The 21,796-nt window shown below is 34.0% G+C and overlaps 1 protein-coding gene across 1 annotated transcript; it reads left to right on the forward strand.

Moving 5' to 3' along the window:
* The first annotated feature begins 3,657 nt into the window (after nt 1-3,657).
* LOC133183315 (CAAX prenyl protease 2-like) lies at nt 3,658-13,655 on the forward strand. The gene is made up of 9 exons (XM_061318276.1): nt 3,658-3,776; nt 7,816-7,921; nt 9,803-9,883; nt 10,738-10,798; nt 10,948-11,006; nt 11,217-11,325; nt 12,218-12,289; nt 12,945-13,007; nt 13,112-13,655. The coding sequence occupies exons 1-9, from the start codon at nt 3,658-3,660 to the stop codon at nt 13,312-13,314; spliced, it is 873 nt and encodes a 290-aa protein (XP_061174260.1). The 3' UTR covers nt 13,315-13,655.
* The last annotated feature ends 8,141 nt before the right edge of the window (nt 13,656-21,796 follow it).

Below are 21,796 nucleotides of genomic sequence, written 5' to 3' on the forward strand. Positions count from 1 at the left end.
GAAACATCCTGGATTTGATCACTGTGCTTTAGTTGTAGGTGTCCCTGTAGATACATTAATTTATGTAAACTTCCAGAAAGTTTTAACAGCCTGAGGATATAAGTTGTGATTCCTCAATGATTAATAATAATCCTGACAGTAGCTGTGTAGCATACCGAGCCACAACAGCAGTAATTCAACACTGGGTAGGGCTCTCACGCTCCTTCTTGGTACAATATGTACTGGGGTCAAGGCCATTAAATTTGGGGAAAATTACTGCATTTTGGGAAATTTTGATAAAATCATAATATACATAAAAACTTGTTATATTTTATTTCTGGTGCTCCTTATCAATTAAATTTCTATTTAAATTTTTGTAATAAATAAAAACATGAGTAGCAAGTTTATTTATCATATATCCAAATATATATTCTTTACTCTTTAGGGGGTTCAATGGCTATTAGGAAAAGTAACACATTCGGTTAGGAAAAGATATTGTTTTTGAATGGGCCTTTCACTGGACAGTTATTGAGTTAGCCCTGCTGGGCTGTGGCAGACCTGCTCATAACTTGGCCTTGATTTTCATATATCTTACAAGAAAATTCATGTCTATAAGAGCATTTAGGAACAAGGAGAGTAAATACTTAAGTAACTTTTGTCACACATATCAGAAATGGGTTAACTGGTTTAAAGATTCAGGTATTTCAGCAATTATAACTGGGATTAGATTAAATTGCAGGGTTGTCCCTAAGACCCGGGGGCCGGGGAATTTCCCCGCCTATAATGATGTAATTCCCCGGTTATTTTGGCATTCCTCCTAAACTCCCGATTAGGTGAGGAACCCCAGATCCCCTTCTACTTTTTACCGGTGAATGTCCCCTTTTACTTCGATTCTTAAGGACAACCCTGAGTTGTGACAGAATTTGAACATGTACATGATATTGTTTTTGACACACTATAAAGGAAAATTTTGATTTGTTTGCGTAACACTTCAATGCCTGACTTTTTACTTATTTCCAAATTATATTTTCACTTTAACTTTGAGATAGTGAAAATTTGATTTATGTAAATTAAGCATGTTAAGTATATAGGTTCTAATAAACTTCCATCATCAAGTCTAATGCAAATAACGATTGTAAGAATTAGAATCATCATCATCATCATGCCACCTTACATAATGAATTTTATCATCAATAAATACTATTAATTGATGCTTACACCATTTTTTTTTTATTTCTGACAGAAATTACAATAACAAAGACATAACTTAATTTAAAAATACATTGCTAATATTCAAACTCTTTATTCGTTGTCTTCTTTTTTTTTTTTTTTTTTTTTTTGGTTATTTGTATTCATTTTGTCATTTGGAACATGTATCACTGCTGCAGTAAATCACTCTTTATAAATTGAAATGCATTTTGTCATTTTTGTATGTGCTTTAATTGACAATAACACAAAACATGGATTTATGGCCAGAAACAAATAAATGTCCCCCAAAAGATTTATCTTTGTTTTAGTCATTAGTGATATTATTTTAACAGTGTTTAAGTTTACAGAATACGAGTAAAAAACCTCCTGGAGTGCAAAAAAGAAAAAACATACACTTAAAACTTAATTTTTAAAAATAAATATTTTGTGACACTCTCAGGGACCAAGCCCTACTGTGAAAATAAGGTATAAATTTAACTGATTTGCTAATATGCACAACCCTTCAGTTCTAGTGATGCTAAAAATCAAAATAAAATATCTAGCTTCGGTGAATCAATAATACCTAAGACAGCACACCGTCTAAAACAGAACACAGAATGACTCACCTGAAGGGTTTTCCTCCATCATTTTGGGCTACTACTTTCAGTTTCGGTCACATAAATGAGGCAAGCGGTAAATCTAGTCTTCCCGACTCCCGACGGTCCCGGATTTTGGTTTTTTTGCGATTTCTTTTTTATCGATGCACATAAATTCTTCAAACTTTTCATGCACATTTTGTAAGTTTAAATGAATTCATTAATACATAAAAACCTTTATAAATTTACTTATTTAGTACTGGATCGGGAATATCACCTGCCGAAAAGCGGTAAATCTAGTACTCTGTTATAAATGCGAAAACCAAAGACGGACATCGATGTTTTCGTAGAATCGCGATTAAATACAAAAAATTGAAGTATAGATTTTTAAAGAAATAAGAGGAAAACCTCATTTACATGCCAGTTAATTTGCATGCACAAAAAACCAAATTTTCCTGTTTTTTTTTTTTTTTTTTTCTTGTTGAACTCTTTGCCTCAACTTGTTTGTGTTCCCAGGCTCTACGACGTGGGCGTGGTTCTACCTCAGAGCCCCAACCCTCCTTTTTTTATTTAATTTTTTTTCTTCTTTTTCTTTCCAATGTGAATTAACTTTTTATTTATTTATTTTAAGTTTTTCCTTTTTTTTAAAATTATAGTTAATTATACAATCGTTTCTTTCTAAATTCAAAAGCTTTCTTTCGGAAGAAATTTGTTATCTAGAACATTTTTTAATGTAATATTCTATAATTTTCAACCTAATTAAAATATCATATTTTATATTTCATCTTAGCCACTTCTTTTGGAATTACGTTTGCTTTTTAATTATATGTTTACCTTAACGAAATGCAATAGATTTAAAAAAAAAAAAAAAAACGATTTATGAATCATCTAGCATCGGTATACCCTGACACAACAAACTTACTATAGTTTGGACTGTATATCTCTTCACTTTGAACTGTATCAGATGATTAGGAATTTAATTATTTTCATCCAAGCTGACACTGCTTAAATATAGCTTTAGTTACTGAAGTGATAATTGTATTAAATAAATTTTCTATGATTAAAAATGTCTTAAGGAATCTGACTTTAAAACCACTTTGATGTTCTGGATTATTATAGAATTAATTTTTTTAAATTGATAACACCATGCAATTATTCCCGCATTCACTGAAATACTAAATCCATCTTTTTGAGAAAAAAATATCTTCCCAATTATGCTAATATCTGTTCTGTATGGCATAAAAAGAAGTCAGATTCATTTAAAAAAAAAAATAATAATAATAAAATATATGATAATATGTGGCAGGTAGAATATTTCTTAAATTGAGAAATATTTGAATAAGACATAAGATTATTAGCTTTTATATTTTTTAAAAACAAAAATAGACAGTCCTGTATATATAATGTATACACATGTATCTACATAATCATTGCATTGAGTATGAATTTTTTTTAATATATAGTTTTCCTTTCGTGGGTCAAATATTTGATAAAATTAAACTTTTGGCAAAATTTATGTCAAGTGTGGTAGTCTTGTATTTTATAATTAAGATACATGTATTTGTAATAACTTTTGCATATCATTGAATACAAAATTGAAGTATTTCATTTTTAAATTTATATAGTTTTCATGGCCGTAGCCCCCTCCCCATAATTAGGCCTATATAATACTAAAGAAAATTAATTCGTATTTAAAATACAAAATTAGAAATGAATAATTTATTAATATTCTCCATTTGTAAGTTCATAATTTTCATCATTTTAAATAAGTAACAACTTGATAATACGATAATATATATTTAATATTCCATTCGGTTTCCATTTGTGTCCATTTGATTTCCATTTGGGTCCATTTGGGTAAATCGACGTGCCGAAACCGGGGCTAAAAAAAACAATGGCGCCCACCATGATATTCGAACTGGAGAAGTGGCAGTCAGTTTTAATTTGTTTGCTTTTTGCAGTTATTTATGTCGGAAGTCTTTATGTCTGGGTTGATGATAAGAACAAAAACAGGTAATATAGGTTTTCTTTAATCAGGTGTGATTCACTTCTGTCCCAAAATCTTGACAATTGTTGGTTTCATTTTACTGAATCAGTGAATGATAAACAGGTAAAGGAAGCGTTACATCCAAAACATCAGTAAATCCCAGACACACACATAAAACACTAGCTGACATCACAAATATTAAGCATGTGGGTGGGAATTAAAATACTTTGCTTAGATTTTAAAGCAATTATTCTTACTGGTATTTACATTTCCCCAGCAATTTTTTTTTACAGTTGCCAGCACTATTGACATTAATTCCAAGATTCTTCTGACTCTAACCCCCACTTTTTTTTTTTATTATGACGTGCGGGAGAGAGTCTAGCCTGGTTTCCTGGCTCATCCTTGCCAAGGCAGGAGAGCCAGGTCGCCCAGGTGGTTTACAATCGATGCTGTCCCTTGATTGGTCAGAACAATGAATTTGTGCTATGTCATGGATTTTTGAGACATTGCCGTTAACCATGGAAATAAATATTGACGTCACAATGATACATTGCGTTAACGGCATAGAAAAATATATGACATCGCAATGAACTACACAGGAAGTGCAGCTAAATACGACGTCACTGGAATTTGGTAATTTTTTTTTTTTGCCATTGCATGGATTTCTTTGCACATGACGTCAGCACACAAATGTACAAACAAATTATCAAGTACGTGACAAATCGTGTGGTGATGCTGCCAAATTGAGTGTAGGGGCCATTTTTAGGTCACCTGAGTCACTCAGGTGACCTATTGCTATCTGTTTTCGTCCTGCGTCGTCCGTCGGTTGTAAACTTTTGAACATTTTCAGCTTCTTCTCTTGAACCACTGAACCAATTTCAACCAATTTTGGCATATAGCATCAATGGGTGAAGGGGTACAAAAATTATGAATTTCATGGTCCCTGCCCCCCTGGGGCCTGAAGGGTGGGGCTAAAACCATCAAAATTAGTGCTATCTTTAAAAATCTTCTTCTTTACTCCTGGACATCAAGCAGTCAAACTGTTGCCATGATTGTAATAAGCATTGAGCCCTCTACCAAAATTATGAAATTCATGGCCCCAGGGTCAGGGGTTCTGGTGCTAGGGCGAGGCTATATAGATCATATAGTGAAAGTGCATTATTTCTTTGAAAATCTTCTTCTCTGCTCCTGGGTATTATTGAAAAAAATTAAATACATAGTTATGATAAGCAAGGGTGACTCTACCAAAATTGTGAAATTCATGGCCCCAGGGTCAGGGGTTCTGGTGCTAGGGTGGGGCTATACAATCACTTTCACATAGTGAAAGTGCATTATTTCTTTGAAAATCTTCTTCTCTACTCTTGGGTATTATTTAAACAAATTGAATACATAATTATGATAAGCAAGGATGCCTCTTCCAAAATTATGAATTTCATGGCCCCAGGGTCAGGGGTTCTGGTGCTAGGGCGAGGCTATATAGATCATATAGTGAAAGTGCATTATTTCTTTGAAAATCTTCTTCTCTACTCTTGGGTATTATTTAAACAAATTAAGTACATTGTTATGATAAGCAAGAGTGACTCTACCAAAATTGTGAAATTCATAGCCCCAGGGTCAGGGGTTCTGGTGCTAGGGCGGGGCTATATAAATCTTATAGTGAAAGTGCATTATTTCTTTGAAAATCTTCTTCTCTGCTCCTGGGTATTATTTAAACAAACTAAGTACATTGTTATCATGAGCAAGGATGCCTCTTCCAAAATTGTGAAATTCATGGCCCAAGGATCAGGGGTTCTGATGTTAGGGTGGGGCTATATAGATCCTATAGTGAAGGTGAATTATTTCTTGATAATCTTCTTCTCTGCCCCTGGGTATTATTTTAACAAATTAAGTACATTGTTATGATATGCAAGGATGCCTCTTCAAAAATTGTGAATTTCATGGCCCCAGGGTCATGAGTTCTGGTGAAAAGGGGGGGGGGGGGGCTCTATTGATTATATAGTGAAAAAGCAAAATTTCTTTGAAAATATTCTTTTCTGCTCCTGGTTAAAAAGCAAAGAAGCTAACTGTATAGTTATGATGAGCAAGAGTGCTTCTTCCAGAGTAGTGAATTGCATGACCCCTGGGTCAGATGTGCTGGTGTAAGGGTGGGGCTCTTGATAATATAGTGAAAATGCATTAATTCTATTAAATAATCCTGTCTGCTCTTAGTGTTAGCAGATAAACAAAGTGATTTCTTATGATGGGCAAACTTCTGGTCCCAGGGTGAGAGGCTCTGGTGTTTCTCGCTGGGGGGGGGGGGGGGGGGGCTCTATTGATAATATAGTGAATCTGTAGTAAAAATGCATTATTTCTTTAAAAATCTTTTCTGCACCTGGGCATATCAGGGGCAAAAAGAGTAAAAGTTTTAATAAGGAAGTCTAGAGTATTTTTACCAGATTTTTGAACATCTGGACCATTTAGTCAAGTGTTCTGGTCCGTGCATATATTAATTTGTATCCTACTGAGAGGAGTTATTCCCCTTTGCCATTTACTTTTGATAATTAATCACTGTAAATAATGTACTTGAAAGGTTAATAGAATAAGAAAATTATGCAAGAATTTTTATTGTATAATACAAAAAGTACTTTCGTAGTTTTAATGATCAGGTAGACTTGTAAGTAATAGATAAATAAAAATGAGACAAAAATAACTTGTCTTCTAAATGTTTATCAAAGAACAAGAGAGGCCAATGTAAGAGATCTCAACTAGGAATTAAAATAGTACAGAAGCACTGATAGTTTGTTAATATACTGTATGGTGATAGTGATAAATGGGGAACAGATTAGAACCTAATTTATGAACTGTTAATGAATACTAGACTAATTATTTTGTTGATCCTGATCACCCTATTTTTCTTGCTTTTGGGCAACAAAGCTTCACCTTTCAGTTCATTTTATACTCTATGGATACTCTAAATTGCTGCATTATACTCAGGTGACTGTTAAGGCCCTTGGGCCTCTTGTTGAATTTTCCTATCAATAAATAAATGAAAAATCATTCTGTTGTTTTCTGTGCTTTTTCACAAAACTTTGAATTCATGTTTTTTGTGAAATCTGCACATGTTTTGGCCACATATTAGTTTGACCCTGATTGGAATTTTGTGTATTTGTATGCTTATGTTGTGCAAAGAAATCAAATGGCAATTAAGAAGGCAACCTTATTCAAATGATACTTCATTTATCTGTGATAGGGCTGTTTAAACTTATCTCAGCCTTTTTTTTAAAAAAATATTTTATGATGCAGTGTCTGGGAAAGTCAAACAACAGGTGGGGCCAATAGCCCTAATTTTCATAAAATGATGGGGCCATTTTGAAATTTAAGGGGCCAAGAGGAAACATTGGGGCCATTCTACACTACACATGTGTATCATACTGATAGTATAATGCTATGATAATGCATATATCGTTGACAACAAAATTTAGGAAAATAAAAATGTGATAGGAATTGATTTTTCTGTTTCTTAGAACTTCTTAAATCTTTTGTCATCTAACACAGCAAGCATTTAGAAAAATTATATTTATACCAAAGCACCAAATTTTTTTCAAAAAAGTGCTGATTTAGAGATCAAGGGACAGGCAAACGTAATTAGAGAATTCATTGATAAGGTATTTCATTGTAAGGTAATATTTTTCATATGCGTGACTTTCCTAAAACTGTGGTTAGCTGTCCAATAAAACTTGACACTTACAAACCACATGGGAGGAAAGTTTGTTTCTTTGCCAGTGGATGTAAATATGTTGAATGGTGGTTCTGATTTTATTATCTGATATATCACAGGTTCCATCTAACTTCAATAAAAAATACCAATAGCCCTGACTGTGATGAACTAACAAGCTAGAAAATCATACATGCTTGCATTTTACAGGTGCATCACGTTGGCACAGCGCACCATTATTGCATTGCACCACTTTTCGGCAGAAGGATGCATGGAACGGCCCCTTCCAGGCCCTGATGATGTGAGAATAATCTTGGTACAAAGTTATTTGTTTCATTGTATCCTTCAACAAATTTAATTATGCTTTACAGGGATCATCCAGACACCATAAAGCGTCGCTTCACCAGTGTATCCATCATATGTGTGATAATTCCAATTCTTTTGCAATGCTTTGGAACATCTTCAGACTCGGAAAATGTAAGTTTTATGCTTTACTTGTCTGCTCATCTGAGCTTAAGTTATCACAATTTAGTGCAGCCTGCAATCATGCATTAACTTTTTTTGATTATGAGCAACAACTACAGAATTCTTTTGCCAGTATTCATGAAATGTGTATCCTTAGGTAAATGGCTTTCATTTATACTAGTAATACTAATAGGAATGCATTCCTAAAACCTGTTTTCCAAAAATCATAGGTGAATTTTCACCTAACTTCTATTAAAGCATTTGAAATCATTGTGCATTTTACTTTATTCAAGGCATCACCTTACAGCAAAATCCATGGCCTGAATATCACTTCAAAGTGAGCTGAAATATTATTTTATCAAAATTCAAATGTAGATTTTTTAACAACATGCATCATTCTAAGTTATAAGGCTAAAGGCTAAATTTAAGTGAATGGATCTTGGGGCAAAGATATATCATATTCCATAAATAGGTTATTATCTTGATAACCTTAGTATGGAATTTGAAGGCTATGCTTTCTATAATTATAGGGGTGTTTGCACACTTCAAGCTCAATTGAATTTTGGAATTTACATGTACATTTGAACTTTATTTTTAGCTTGCATACAGATATTTTTAATACCATGGATATATTGAAGTGAATTGGAAGTCCCAACCACTTTTTTCTTTTAAGCCCACCTGAGCCAAAGGCTCAAGTGAGCTTTTGAAGTTTTCCGATCGAATTATGTCCCATGTCATGTGTCGTCTGTATTTTTTTTTTTACATTTTCAAGGTCTTCTCAAGAACCACTGGACCAATTTCAACCAAACTTGCCACAGCACATTCTTGGAGGTGATTCAAGTTTGATCAAATGAAGGCCACACCCTCTTTTAAGAGGAGAAAATTGAGTATAAGTGAAAACTTAATGGCATCTTTTAAAAATCTACTCAATAACCACTGGGCCAGAAAAGATGAAACTTATGTGAAAGCATCATTACATAGTGTAGATTCAAGTTTATTCAAATCATGACTCCCTGATGAAGGTTTGGACCATAATGGGTGATCAAAGTTTTACATGGGAATACAAAAGAAAAATTTTTAAAATATTCCTTTCATGTTTCAAGAAGAGTAAAGCCATGATTAGTTATATTTATATGGAAGCATCTAATCATGGCCCCCAGAGGTAGGGTAGGGTCATAATGGGTACTATCAAAGTTTTAAATCTATAGGAAAATATAGAAAAATCTTTAAAATTCCTCTTCTCAAGAACAACGAAGTCATGATTATTATATTTATTTGGAAGCATCCTCAAATAGTGTAGATTCAAGTTTGTTCAAATCATGACCCCCAGGGCTAGTATGGGGCCACAAAGGCGATCAAACTTTAACATAGGAATATATAGGATAAATTCTTTTAAAGACTTCTCAAGAACAGCAAATTACCGGTAAGCTATGATTGGTCATATTAATATGGAAGCATCTTCAGTTAGTGTAGACTCAAGTTTGTTCAGATCATGACCCCCTTCCCTGCCCCTCTTTGGGTAGGGTGGGGCCACTCATATATTTAACTTTTCAATTCTGAACTGATTTCTTTTTTCTCTAACCAAAGTGCTCAGGTGAGGGATGTTACCCTGGCATGGGCCTCATCTTTTTTTAAAATTTCATTGTCTCAAATCTTCAGAAATCTTGAAGTTTAATTTTGGTCCTGTCGAGTTTGAGATAATGAAGTTTGACTGTATTTACAATTTTACATGCATTAGCAGAAATGATTTTATGTTTGTTCTTTTTTAAGGTGAGTAATTCTTGGTCCTTGGCTTACTGTTTTATTACTGATGTATAAAACCATGAAAAGTAAGTACAAGTTTTATCCACTGTTTACTAGCTCTCTCTGACATATACACTATATTTTTTGTAGGCCCATACCTTCCTAGAGTGGCTAGGAATCCGTTTCAGTCGTATTTTCCTAGCTGTCATCCTGCCATTATTTCTTACTATGGTAAGAGGATTTATTTAGCCTAAGATCACTTCAGTAATTTTTTTTTTGCAATAACATATATATACTGTATCCTTTGCTTTGAAGTATTGCTGTACAGAACATAAAATCAAGTTTTTAACAAATCTTATGCCTATTATATAAAACAGTTTGTGTGGTAGAACAACTGGACAGCAATCATTTTAAATAAAGATTGTGGTGTTTCTGATGAGAATGGAATTTTAAATTATGGTTTAATTTATAATTTATTAAAGATAAATTAACAGAGATTGAATCATGTAAACAAAAAAATAGCTTTAGATGGACTTTACACTGCTATTCTTAGTTTTTGAATGTTTTTAATATAGTATTTAACATCCTTATATCCAAGATTTTATCAAAACACAGTTCTTATATAGGGTTCCACACAAAATCCTTAGGGTATCACACACAAACACAAAAATCCCCCCCCCCCTCCCCCATACATGAAGGTCTAATAAAGGTACAACACAGATTGTCCCACAATATGGTACCACACACAGAGTCTAAATATCGTCTCTACATATTCAATGTCCAGATACGTGCATAACACACATATAAACACAAAGTCCATAAGCACAAACCCATTAATATAAGGTTCCACACAAACAAATTTCTTAATGTATTGGGTACCACCCACCTGCAGATTCCTAATATATAGGGAACCACATACACACACACAAATACAAAGTGATTATGTTGGGTTTCTTCATGAAGATGGTTATCTTTCTATGCATGCCTGTGTAATAATTTACAGATTATAATTAGCATTTAATTGTAAAGTATCATAAGCTTATTTTAAGAATCATTGTAACCAATGTGTTCTTTTATTTTAATAGGTTCTTTTCTTGGGACCCTTAACTCTTCACTATGTAGATGGTGTATTTAGAATATATTTAGGTAGAAGTCTTTATTCCTTTACCATATTTACTTATAAACTGTAGAATGTTTGAATTTTAATGTAAACAGAAATATCAGATTGGTATAAACTTGATTCCTGTTAATTTGAAAACAAGTGTTAACAATTCCTGAACTTGTTTTTATTTCAGAACCAAGATATTGGACCAACAGTTTGAAAAACCTAATCTGGATTAGAAACCATATAGTTGTAAGTTTTAGTGACAATACTAATCAACTAAAAGAAAACAACTGGTGTGTCATAAATTAAGTACAAGAATTGTAAAGATGAAAATTTATTCATGGATCAAAATGTTGTTATGGTATCTTCACTATCTTTAAATTTAACTCCATGCATTTGGTTTATTGTACAACACATGGATATCCATATTTATATTGACCCTAAAGGATTGTTTTCTAGGCTCCAATATCTGAGGAGATGATCTATAGAGCTTGTATGTTGCCTTTGTTAGTCCCATGCTTTGGAAGTGGAATGTCAGTGTTTTTATGTCCACTTTTCTTTGGTGTAGGTAAGGAAACTCTGTAAATGTGCACCACATATTTATAGGGCTGGGACGATATATCGAAATATCCATAATGTCAATTCTGTGCGAGGACGATATGCATATCTTACATATATTGACGCATATGGAAATATGGCCAAAAAATTCTGACTTATGTTTTTCTTTGTTTACTTAAAATTTTGGGTTTAATATATCAAATAAATATGCTAAATGTAAATGTATATATGAAATACATAATAATTAACATCACTTGTGTAAAATAATTTTGTTTTACAACAGATATACAACTTTTTTGAATAAATTATTCTTATTTGTGTAGAAATGTTCGGTTCAATTCAATACAAAAAAAGATTTTATAACCAATTCAACATATCGTGATACATATCATATCGTGACTCAAATATCGTGATACATATCGATACAGAAAAAGTTGTATCGTTCCAGCCCTACATATCAACATTAATAAACTGCTGTATACAGGGAAGTTTTCGCCTCCATTTTATTTTCGCCCCTTCTGCCATTCTCACAGGTGGGCGAATTTAAAACAGGGCAAATTCAAAGAAGTATAATTTCTTAAACAGAACTGAGACTTGGCGAATTTAAAATGGGGCAAAATTGTTTGCAAGTGTGAAAGGGCGAAAATAAGACAGGATGAAAATAACCCTCTATACAGTACTTACCTGGATAGCTATATTGTGTTTACATTATGGGCTTTAGGGCCCTGTTTTACAAAAAAATCTTATAATTACATTTTCAATTTTGGACTAAAATCTAATTTTCTCGAGTGTCGTAGGCATTGACCCAGACCATGTCATCAAAGCTTCTGGTTAGGATGAGAAGTTGCTTCAAAATTTGTGTATTAGTATGTTGAGTGCTTCATATTTGTTATTTTTTACAGCACATTTTCATCACATGATTGAGAAAGTTATACAAGGTAGACAAGCTTTATCAGAGGCATTCAAACAATCATGTAAGTCAAATTTACATCTTTTTTACTTTTTTAAATGTTGAAAACTTCACATATATGCATTTTAAGCCAAGTATTAATATTGAATTATATCTATCAGATCGAAAATCTGTGGTTTTCTCTTGAGTCATTAAATGTTCCTGTTCACTTCTTTGCTGTACATACATGTACAAATGTCTATTATATCAGGGCTCCTGTGGCATTACACAATATTTGATAGAGTCTTTATTATTTCAGTGTTCCAGCTCTGTTACACAATATTTGACAGAATATTTATAATTTCAGTGTTCCAGCTCTGTTACACAATATTTGACAGAATCTTTATAATTTCATTGTTCCAGCTCTGTTACACAATATTTGACAGAATCTTTATAATTTCATTGTTCCAGCTCTGTTACACAATATTTGACAGAATATTTATGATTTCAGTGTTCCAGCTCTGTTACACAATATTTGACAGAATCTTTATGATTTCATTGTTCCAGCTCTGTTACACAATATTTGACAGAATCTTTATAATTTCATTGTTCCAGCTCTGTTACACAATATTTGACAGAATCTTTATAATTTCATTGTTCCAGCTCTGTTACACAATATTTGACAGAATCTTTATAATTTCATTGTTCAGCTTTGTTACACAATATCTTTATTATTTCAGTGTTCCAGCTCTGTTACACAACATTATTTGGTGCTTACTCAGCATTTCTATTCCTGAGAACAGGTACAGTATTTTGTAGTGTATGATCTTTTAATAAATGTGGCAAAGAAGTCAAAAACAGATGATCCCATTCATGTTTATATCATAAGATCTTTAACATCTTGCAGGACATTTCATTGCACCAGTGGTAGTACATGCATTCTGTAATCACATGGGTTTCCCAGCCTTTCGCGAGGTCATGGCACACCCGAACACAGAGACCCGTCACAAACTCATCGCCAGTTTTGTAATAGGACTTGTTATTTGGATGGCTCTGCTATACCCAATTACCTCCCCTTTCATCTACAGCAATGACATCTATGATTTGTAGTAGCAACAATATCAACACATGGCAACCATTTTGAATTTAAATATTTATTATTTATGATGTTAGCATGAAAAATTAACTGTCAGAATGAGAGAATTGTGCCAGATTTGATTTGAAGAGAAGTGAAGCCAGGAACAATAAGTCTAGATTCTCAGGCAAAAATTGTCAGCATTGAATGATGCAAGCAGCCATTAATTCTTTATGACTGAAGTGACTCATGATAACAACTTCTCAAAGAATTTAATTTTTTCTTCCCAAATTCAAATTAAGTACAAATTATGCTTTCTGTTTAATCAAAGGCACTTCTAATCACAAGTCAGTAAAATATCTAAAATATCTGAATTTGTGGAGGTTTTTTTTTTGTTGTTGTTGTTTTTGAAATTCTCTTCTAATGAAATTCTCTTCTAATGACATTTTGAAGCCATAAGAGTGATGCCTTTTCAGCTCACTATTATGAAGTGAAGATGAACTAATGCTGAACATTGCTATTTGAGTTGGTATCCCAAATTTAAAGTTTTTGGAGCAGGCCATCTCCAAAGTACATATATATGTATAAGCCTGGTCTGGACCAAAATTGCATGGATCTAAGGATCGTTGCCAATCAGGTCAGCATCTGACCTATATTTTGATGCGACACTTTGCTTTACTTATTATTATAACTATGGTCAAGGTAAACTTTGTTATCTTTGAAAGCTGGATTAGAGTATGTTTGAATGATGACATTGAAAAATGTAGAAAATTTAAAAAGTATTTCTTAAATACGCGGGCACAACATCAGTAACAAACCTTAAATATTTGCAATTCGCATGTATCATTTGTGAAATTGTTCTAATTTCGCTGTATCTGAATTTAATGAATTTGCCAGGTAATTCTATTTCGAAAAATCGTACAAAGGGTAGAGGCAGTTTAGTGATACAGATCAACTGTTGTTCATTACCATAAAGCACAATTTTTGTTTTTACATTGTAAGCAACTCTACCCTGAGAAATGTGTTAATAAACAGCACAAAGGGCAGCAATTTTTCCGATGGGACAGAACCTGAGAATCTTGAGACTATTGTTTGTGAGCCTCTGTAGGAGGATTTATTTATACATGTATTTTATATTGGCAGTGTTTGGTGTAATAGAGGGACAATATTTTTAGTGTCTGTTTTCCTTACAGTATTTTAAGTGTGGCAAGAAAGAAATAATGAATGGTTTTCATTTAGGTTTTTTTTTATTATAATTTTTGAATGATAATTTTTATTTTGTAGAAGCCATTTAATCATTATTGTATTGGTTTTAGACATTAAGAAAGGCACAAAACATTGGTGAGAAAATTGTGAGGCTGAGAGAATTTAATTCATTACATATTTTTTTCATTACATCAGTACAATGTACTTTGTCATAGTTTACAACCAGGATATGATGATATAAACTAAAACTTTATATGAACATGGATATAGCAATTGGGGGGGGGGGGGGGGGGGCTGTAAAATTCTTAACAATTTCGTATAAAATTTTACAGTTATAACAAATTCTGATGTAACAAATTTAGAGGTATAATGAATTAATTTTGAGCTCCACTAAGGGTAAGAATGACAAAATATACATCTTTTATAATGACTTTAAAGTCCAAAGAATTAGACATATAACATTTACATGTGTACTCTCAAAAGAAATTATACAATTCTAAGTTACAATATGGACACTTTCGTTCTCCATGATATGTTTTACATCAATATTTTAATGAACTTATATGATGATCATCAGAGGGAAAAAGAGATTTCAAAATTCCTATGTGCAGTCATACCTTGTTATCTCAAACTCAATGGAACAGAGAAAAATCTTTGAGATATCCAAGGATTTTAGATATTGACATTAAAATACATTTATAAAAAAAAAGAGCTGTTGGGACTTCCAACTTGATCACTTTGTTATAACATAGAAAATCCACAGGTACCCAGGACTATCTAAAACTGAGTTTTACTGTAAGGTTTGTAGATTCAATCATGGCTTTCATTTGTTTTATTAGTAGTCTGAAATAAACTATGTATGTGCAATATCATTTGGTAATAGAAGATAAATGTGTTTGAGTGAGTTAGGAACAGTGTCTGTTCAGTGATGACAAATGTATGTGTTCAATTCTCTTATAAACTCGGTATTCAGTTTAGTAATTACATGTATTTAGGGACATTCTTGTTGAATAACTGTGCTTCATGCAAAATATTAATTTGTGTGTTTGGGCTAATTTTTGCCCAGAAACTATAGCTTACATGTTTTTGACCAACAGAGGAAAAAGCTAGTATACATGTATAAGATAGCTGTCTATGTGAGTATTTAATCTTTCTTGTAGATAGATCCAATGTAAATGTGACACGTGAGGTAATTTTTAGCTCACCTGAGCCGAATGCTCAAGTGAGCCTTTCTGATCACTTTTTGTCCGGCGTCCGTCTGTCTGTCTGTCCATCTGTCTGTCTGTAAACTTTTAACATTTTCGACTTCTTCTCAAGAACCACAGGCCAATTTCAACCAAACTTGCCACAAAGTATCCTTGGGTGAAGGGGATTCAAGTTTGTTCAAATGAAGGGCCACGCCCTCTTTCAAGGGGAGATAATAAAGAATAAGTGAAAAGTTAATAGCATCTTTTAAAAATCTTCTTCTCAAGAACCACAGGGCAAGGAAAGATGAAACTCATGTGAAAGCATCCTCAGGTAGTGTAGATTCAAATTTGTTCAAATCATGACCCCCGGGGCTAGGGCAGGGCCACAATGGAGGATCAAAGTTTTACATAGAAATATATTGGAAAAATCTTTAAAAATCTTCTTCTCAAGAACAGCAAAGCCATGATGAGTCATATTTATATGAAAGCATCCTCAGGTTGTGTAGATTTAAGTTTGTTTAAATCATGACCCCCGGGGGTAGGGCAGGGCCACAATGGAGGATCAAAGTTTTACATAGAAATATAAAGGAAAAATTTTAAAAATCTTCTTCTCAGGAACAGCAAAGCCCTGATTGATCATATTTATATGGAAGCATCCTCAGGTTGTGTAGATTTAACTTTGTTCAAATCATGACCCCCCGGGGGTAGGGCGGGGCCACAATGGAGGATCAAAGTTTTACATAGAAATATATATGAAAAATTTTAAAAATCTTCTTCTCAGGAACAGCAAAGCCCTGATTGATCATATTTATGTGGAAGCATCCTCAGTTAGTGTAGATTCTATTTTGTTCATGACCCCTGGGGGTAGGGTGGGGCCACAATGAAGGATCAAAGTCTTAAATAGAAATATATAGGAAAATATCTTCTTCTGAAGAACTGCAAAGCCATGATTAGTCATTTTGATATGGAAGCATCCTCAGGTAGTGTAGATTCAAGTTTGTTAAAATGATGACCCTGGGGATAGGGTCATTCCACAATGGGGGATGGGGGATCGAAAATTTTACATAGGAAAACATATAGAAAAATATCTTCTTCTCAAGAACTGAAAATCATAAAAGTCATTTTGATATGGAAGCATCCTCAGGTAGTGTAAATTCAATTTTGTTCAATTGATGACCCCCGGGGGTAGGGTGGGGCCCAATGGGGGATCAAAAGTTTTACATAAGAACACATAGAAAAAATATTTCTTCTCAAGAACAGAAAAGCTATGTGTAGTCATATTGATATGGAAGCATCCTCATGTAGTGTAGATTCAAGTTTGTTCAAATGATGACCCCTGGGATAGGGAGGAGCCACAATGGGGGATCAAATTTTTACAAAGGAATATATGGGAAAATTTTTTTAAAATCTTCTCAAGTACAACAAAGCCATTTGTTATATTGACATGGAAGCATCATCAGGTAGTTTAAAATTAAAGCCCCCCCCCCCCTCCCCTGGTAATCTTTTCAATACTGAACTGATTTGTGCTTTTGCCTAGCCAAGGTGCTCAGGTGAGTGATGTGGCCCATGGGCCTCATGTTTTTTTTGTATAAATAGAATTTACTTGAAATGTTTGAAGTCTTCATATACTAAAATAGACTTTTGTTTGGTTTTAATACATAAGCCTTTTAAGAGACTAGAACCATCACTCAAACAAGGAATGTACAATTCCAGTCAGACTGAACTCAGAAGTCCTAAATGCATTTCATCATTTTCCATCAGCATCGCAAATGTGTTTTATTCTCCCTAGATTACAGTATATCCCCCCCCCCCCCCCCCCCCCCCCCCGACTCTCAGATTCAATGAAGTGAAGTTTCAAGTGATGAATTCATTCCAACCATAAGGTCAACAAACATGAAAAATACAATGGACATCTCTGCATTACATTTTAGAGTGTATTAGATCTGTAACACATTGACAGCAGTCGCTTGTGTAGTGCCATACTAATTTCTGTAACATATGAACAATTTCCATCTCTCGACACATTAGTGGTCTAATAATTCTAGAAAATTGTAAGATTCCTTCATTATTTTTCCTTGTTATTCAAAATTCCAGTATATGACAATTACATTGGGCGGCATTTTCTTAAGTGCCAATATTTCATTAAACATAACTATAAAAAAGTACAGTCCCAAATCTGTGTAACTGGTCATGTATCATACTTCATACATACCTACATTTATAACCAACTAGACATTAGATATTTGGTACAAAGGTAATTTGGGTATAAATTCAGTAGGTACATTGTGTCCATTAAATTGCTTCATGTAAATAATAATATTGCTTTTATCACACATGACTTCGGTTTTACAGCAGCTTTTTGAGACCTTTTAGTTTTGTTTTCTCTTATTAATCATTTCTTTGTTGTAACTGTTAAAACAATAAATATCACAGTGTTAAATAGTGTCTATTGTTTTGTCTGCAGACAAGTCCTTGGGACTTGCTTTTTGGGAATATTTTAACCATGACAGAGGTACACATTGCTTTTTAGCTCACCTCGACGAAGTCGAGATGAGCTTATGATATACTGTAGGCATCCCGGTTAAAGTTTTAGGAGCAAGTCCCATTCCCAAGTAACTATTAGCTCTACCTGGACCAAACTTGCATGGATGATGCATCTAGGGATGGACACTACCACACTTGCTGCGGATGTTGGATCTGACCTAAATTTTCCAGATGAGTGACCAGGTTAAAGTTTATGAGCAGGTCCATTCCCAAGTAACTATAAGCCCTACCTGGACCAAACTTGCATGGATGATGCATCTAGGGATGGACACTACCACACTTGCTTCGGATGCTGGATCTGACCGAGATTTTCCAGATGAGTGACCAGGTTAAAGTTTTTGGAGCAGGTCCATTCCCAAGTAACTATAAGCCCTACCTTGACCAAACTTGCATGGATGATGCATCTAGGGATGGACACTACCACACTTGCTTCAATGCTGGATCTGACCTAAATTTTCCAGATGAGTGACCAGGTTAAAGTTTTTGGAGCAGGTCCATTCCCAAGTAACTATTAGCCCTCCCATTGACCAAACTTGCATGGATGATGCATCTAGGGATGGACACTACCACATATGCTTCGGATGCAGGGTCTGACCTAGATTTTCCAGATGAGTGACCAGGTTAAAGTTTTTGGAGTAGGTCCATTCCCAAGTAACTATAAACCCTACCTTGACCAAACTTGCATGGATGATGCATCTAGGGATGGGCACTACCACACTTGCTTCGATGCTGGATCTGACCTAAATTTTCCAGATGTGTGACCAGGTTAATGTTTTTGGAGCAGGTCCATTCCCAAGTAACTATAAGCCCTACTTGGACCAAACTTGCATGGATGATGCATCTAGGGATGGACACTAACCAACCTGCTTCGGATGCTGGATCTGATCTAGATTTTCTACATGAGTGAATTTTAGCCATATTTTAACCAAATTAGCATGGATGATGTATCTAGGGATGGACACTACCAGACTTGCTTTGGATTCTGAATCTGATCTACATTATCCAGATGAGTGACCAGGGTAATTTTTTTGGTGTAGTTATATATTATGGCCTGTTATGATTAAACTTGCATGGATGGTGCATCTAAGGATGAAAACTTCCAGACTTGCTTTGGATGTTGGAACTGACCAAAATTTTCTTGATTACTAAATAGGTTAAAAGTTTTTTTGAGCAGGTCTATTTCCAAGTAACTACAAGTCCTACTTAAACCAAGCTTTCAAGGATATTGATCTTGGGATGTTCCCTAACTAGAAAAAAATATTATGTGAAATTTGCCTTACTTATAGATAACATTAGTCGAGGTGAGCTTCGTAATCTTTGATTACCTATGTTTTTCTGTCAGTAATTTTATTGTTTTATACAACTGATAAGGAACTGCCTGCTATATATTTCCATGTCTGGCTGGGGAGATTACAAGAATGTACATGTATATCTGACAACATGGCTGATGCCTTACATCTCAATATTAAAAATCAATCAGTCCTTTTGTACATGTCTCCCACATAATTGTCCTTAAGAAAATAAATCCTTAAATAGTTACTGTCTACAGATGAATATTGAGTGGATCAGTTTTGCAGATGGCTCAGCTTACCCTCAATGTCTATGAGACTGTTTCTATAGACAATATAACAAACTAAACAATTTATTTTCTTAAAAAACCATAACATTAGAAATATATACAAAAGAACTACATGTATTGTGTGCAGGTTTCCCACGAAGCTCTGCATGCCTTTATTTAAAATAAAAAAAGATTTTAAATTCACAAAACAAGAGGCCCAGGGGCCACATCGCTCACCTGAGCACTGTGGCTAGGAAAAGAGGAAAAATCTGTTTAGTATTGAAAAGCTTAAATGCATAAGTGGTCCCAACCTACCCCTAAAAGGGAGTGGGGGGTATGATTTGAACAAAATTAAATCTACACTAACTAAGGATGCTTACATGATTATTTGACTGTGACTTTTTTTCTCTACAAGTTTGAACTTTCATTGTGGCCCCACCCTACCCCTGGAGGTCATGATTTGAACAAACTTGAATCTACACCACCCAAGGACGCTTCCATATAAATATGACCAATCACAGCTTTGCTGTTCTTGAGAAGAAGATTTTTCCTATATATTGCTACATAAAACTTTGATTGTCCATTGTGGCCCCACCCTACCCCCAGGGGTCATGATTTGAACAAACTTGAATCTACACTACCTGAGGATGCTTCCAAATAAATATGACCAATCATAAGTTTGCTGTTCTCGAGAAGAAGATTTTTGAAGATATTTCTTATATATATATACTATGTTAAACTTTGATCGTCCATTGTGGCCCCACCCAACCCCCGGGGGTCATGATTTGAACAAATTTGAATCTACACCACCTGGAATGGTTCCATATAAATATTACCAATCATAGTTTGCTGTTCTTGAGAAGAAGATTTTTGAAGATTTTTCCTATATACCCCTATGTTAAATAAAACTTTAATCTTCCATTGTGGCCCCACCCTACCCCCGGGGGTCATGATTTGAACAAATTTGAGTCTACACTACCTGACAATAATTCCACATGAGTTTCATCTTTCCTGGCCCATTGGTTCTTGAGAAGAAGATTTTTCAATAATGCCATTAATTTTTTGATATTTCGTAATTATCTCCCCTTGGAGGGGGGGCGTAGCCCTTCATTCAAACAAACTTGAATCCCCTTTACCCAAGGATACTTTGTGCCAAGTTTGATTGAAATTGGCCCAGTAGTTCTGGAGAAGAAGATGAAAATGTGAAAAGTTTACCACAACGCCAACGACAACGACGACAGACAACGGACAAATTTAGATCAGAAAAGCTCACTTGAGCCTTCGGCTCAGGTGAGCTAAAAAGCAAGCAAGTCCTCTCATGTATAGATGCAATTTATGGCCTATGAGCTCAAAGGACATGGGAGGGCACATTAGCTTAAATTAAATGAATTTAATAGCTACCCAAGTTATACTGGTATAACCTGGGTTGGGGTAGTTTACGCTTTATAAACCACAAAGTGGTTAAATTCATTCCTGAATATAATTTAATTTTCTATCATTAAGTGTAAAAAAAAAAAAGACAATTTCTCCTTAAAAAAAAAAAAACGGTTAAATTCATTCCTTATAATTTAATTTTCCATCATTAAGGAGGTTGGATCCTGCCATCAAAAGTAATGAGAATTTTTTATCAAGTATATTTTTAGAACTTATACACATAGCTTTATTAAAAATCAAAACAAAAAATGGGGGTCAATGCGCTTCTTTTGGCACTACAGAGCATTTAGTTTGACCTTTTTGCACTGTAAATACGTCTTACACATAAATCAATTTTTAAAGTTTCTACTGCAATAATTTTGTTCAAATAAATAATGGGGACAAAAACAGTCTTATTTCATCTTAAATAGACACATTAAAATTTGTGACAACGAAGAAATTTTCAAATTACTCCGCATGTTCAATTATTTGACCTTTTTGCACTCAAACATTTTCATTTTTCTGGCATTAAAAATTTAACAAGCAAAAAAATCATTTGAAAGTAATGACATTTTATTGAATTTAAGAAGAATGGTAAAAGGTATCGTA

This window comes from Saccostrea echinata, unplaced genomic scaffold (genome assembly GCF_033153115.1).
Source record: "Saccostrea echinata isolate AGI-Se365-2 ecotype Australia unplaced genomic scaffold, CSIRO_AGI_Sech_v1 ptg000009l, whole genome shotgun sequence".
Taxonomy (NCBI): Eukaryota; Metazoa; Mollusca; class Bivalvia; order Ostreida; family Ostreidae; genus Saccostrea; species Saccostrea echinata.

Excerpts from the sequence above, each read along its gene's own strand:
- LOC133183315 (XM_061318276.1), top strand. The coding sequence starts at position 3,658 with ATGGCGCCCACCATGATATTCGAACTGGAGAAGTGGCAGTCAGTTTTA. Across the intron at positions 3,777-7,815 it reads GATGATAAGAACAAAAACAG|GGATCATCCAGACACCATAA; the intron begins GTAATATAGGTT and ends TATGCTTTACAG. Across the intron at positions 9,884-10,737 it reads TGCCATTATTTCTTACTATG|GTTCTTTTCTTGGGACCCTT; the intron begins GTAAGAGGATTT and ends TTATTTTAATAG.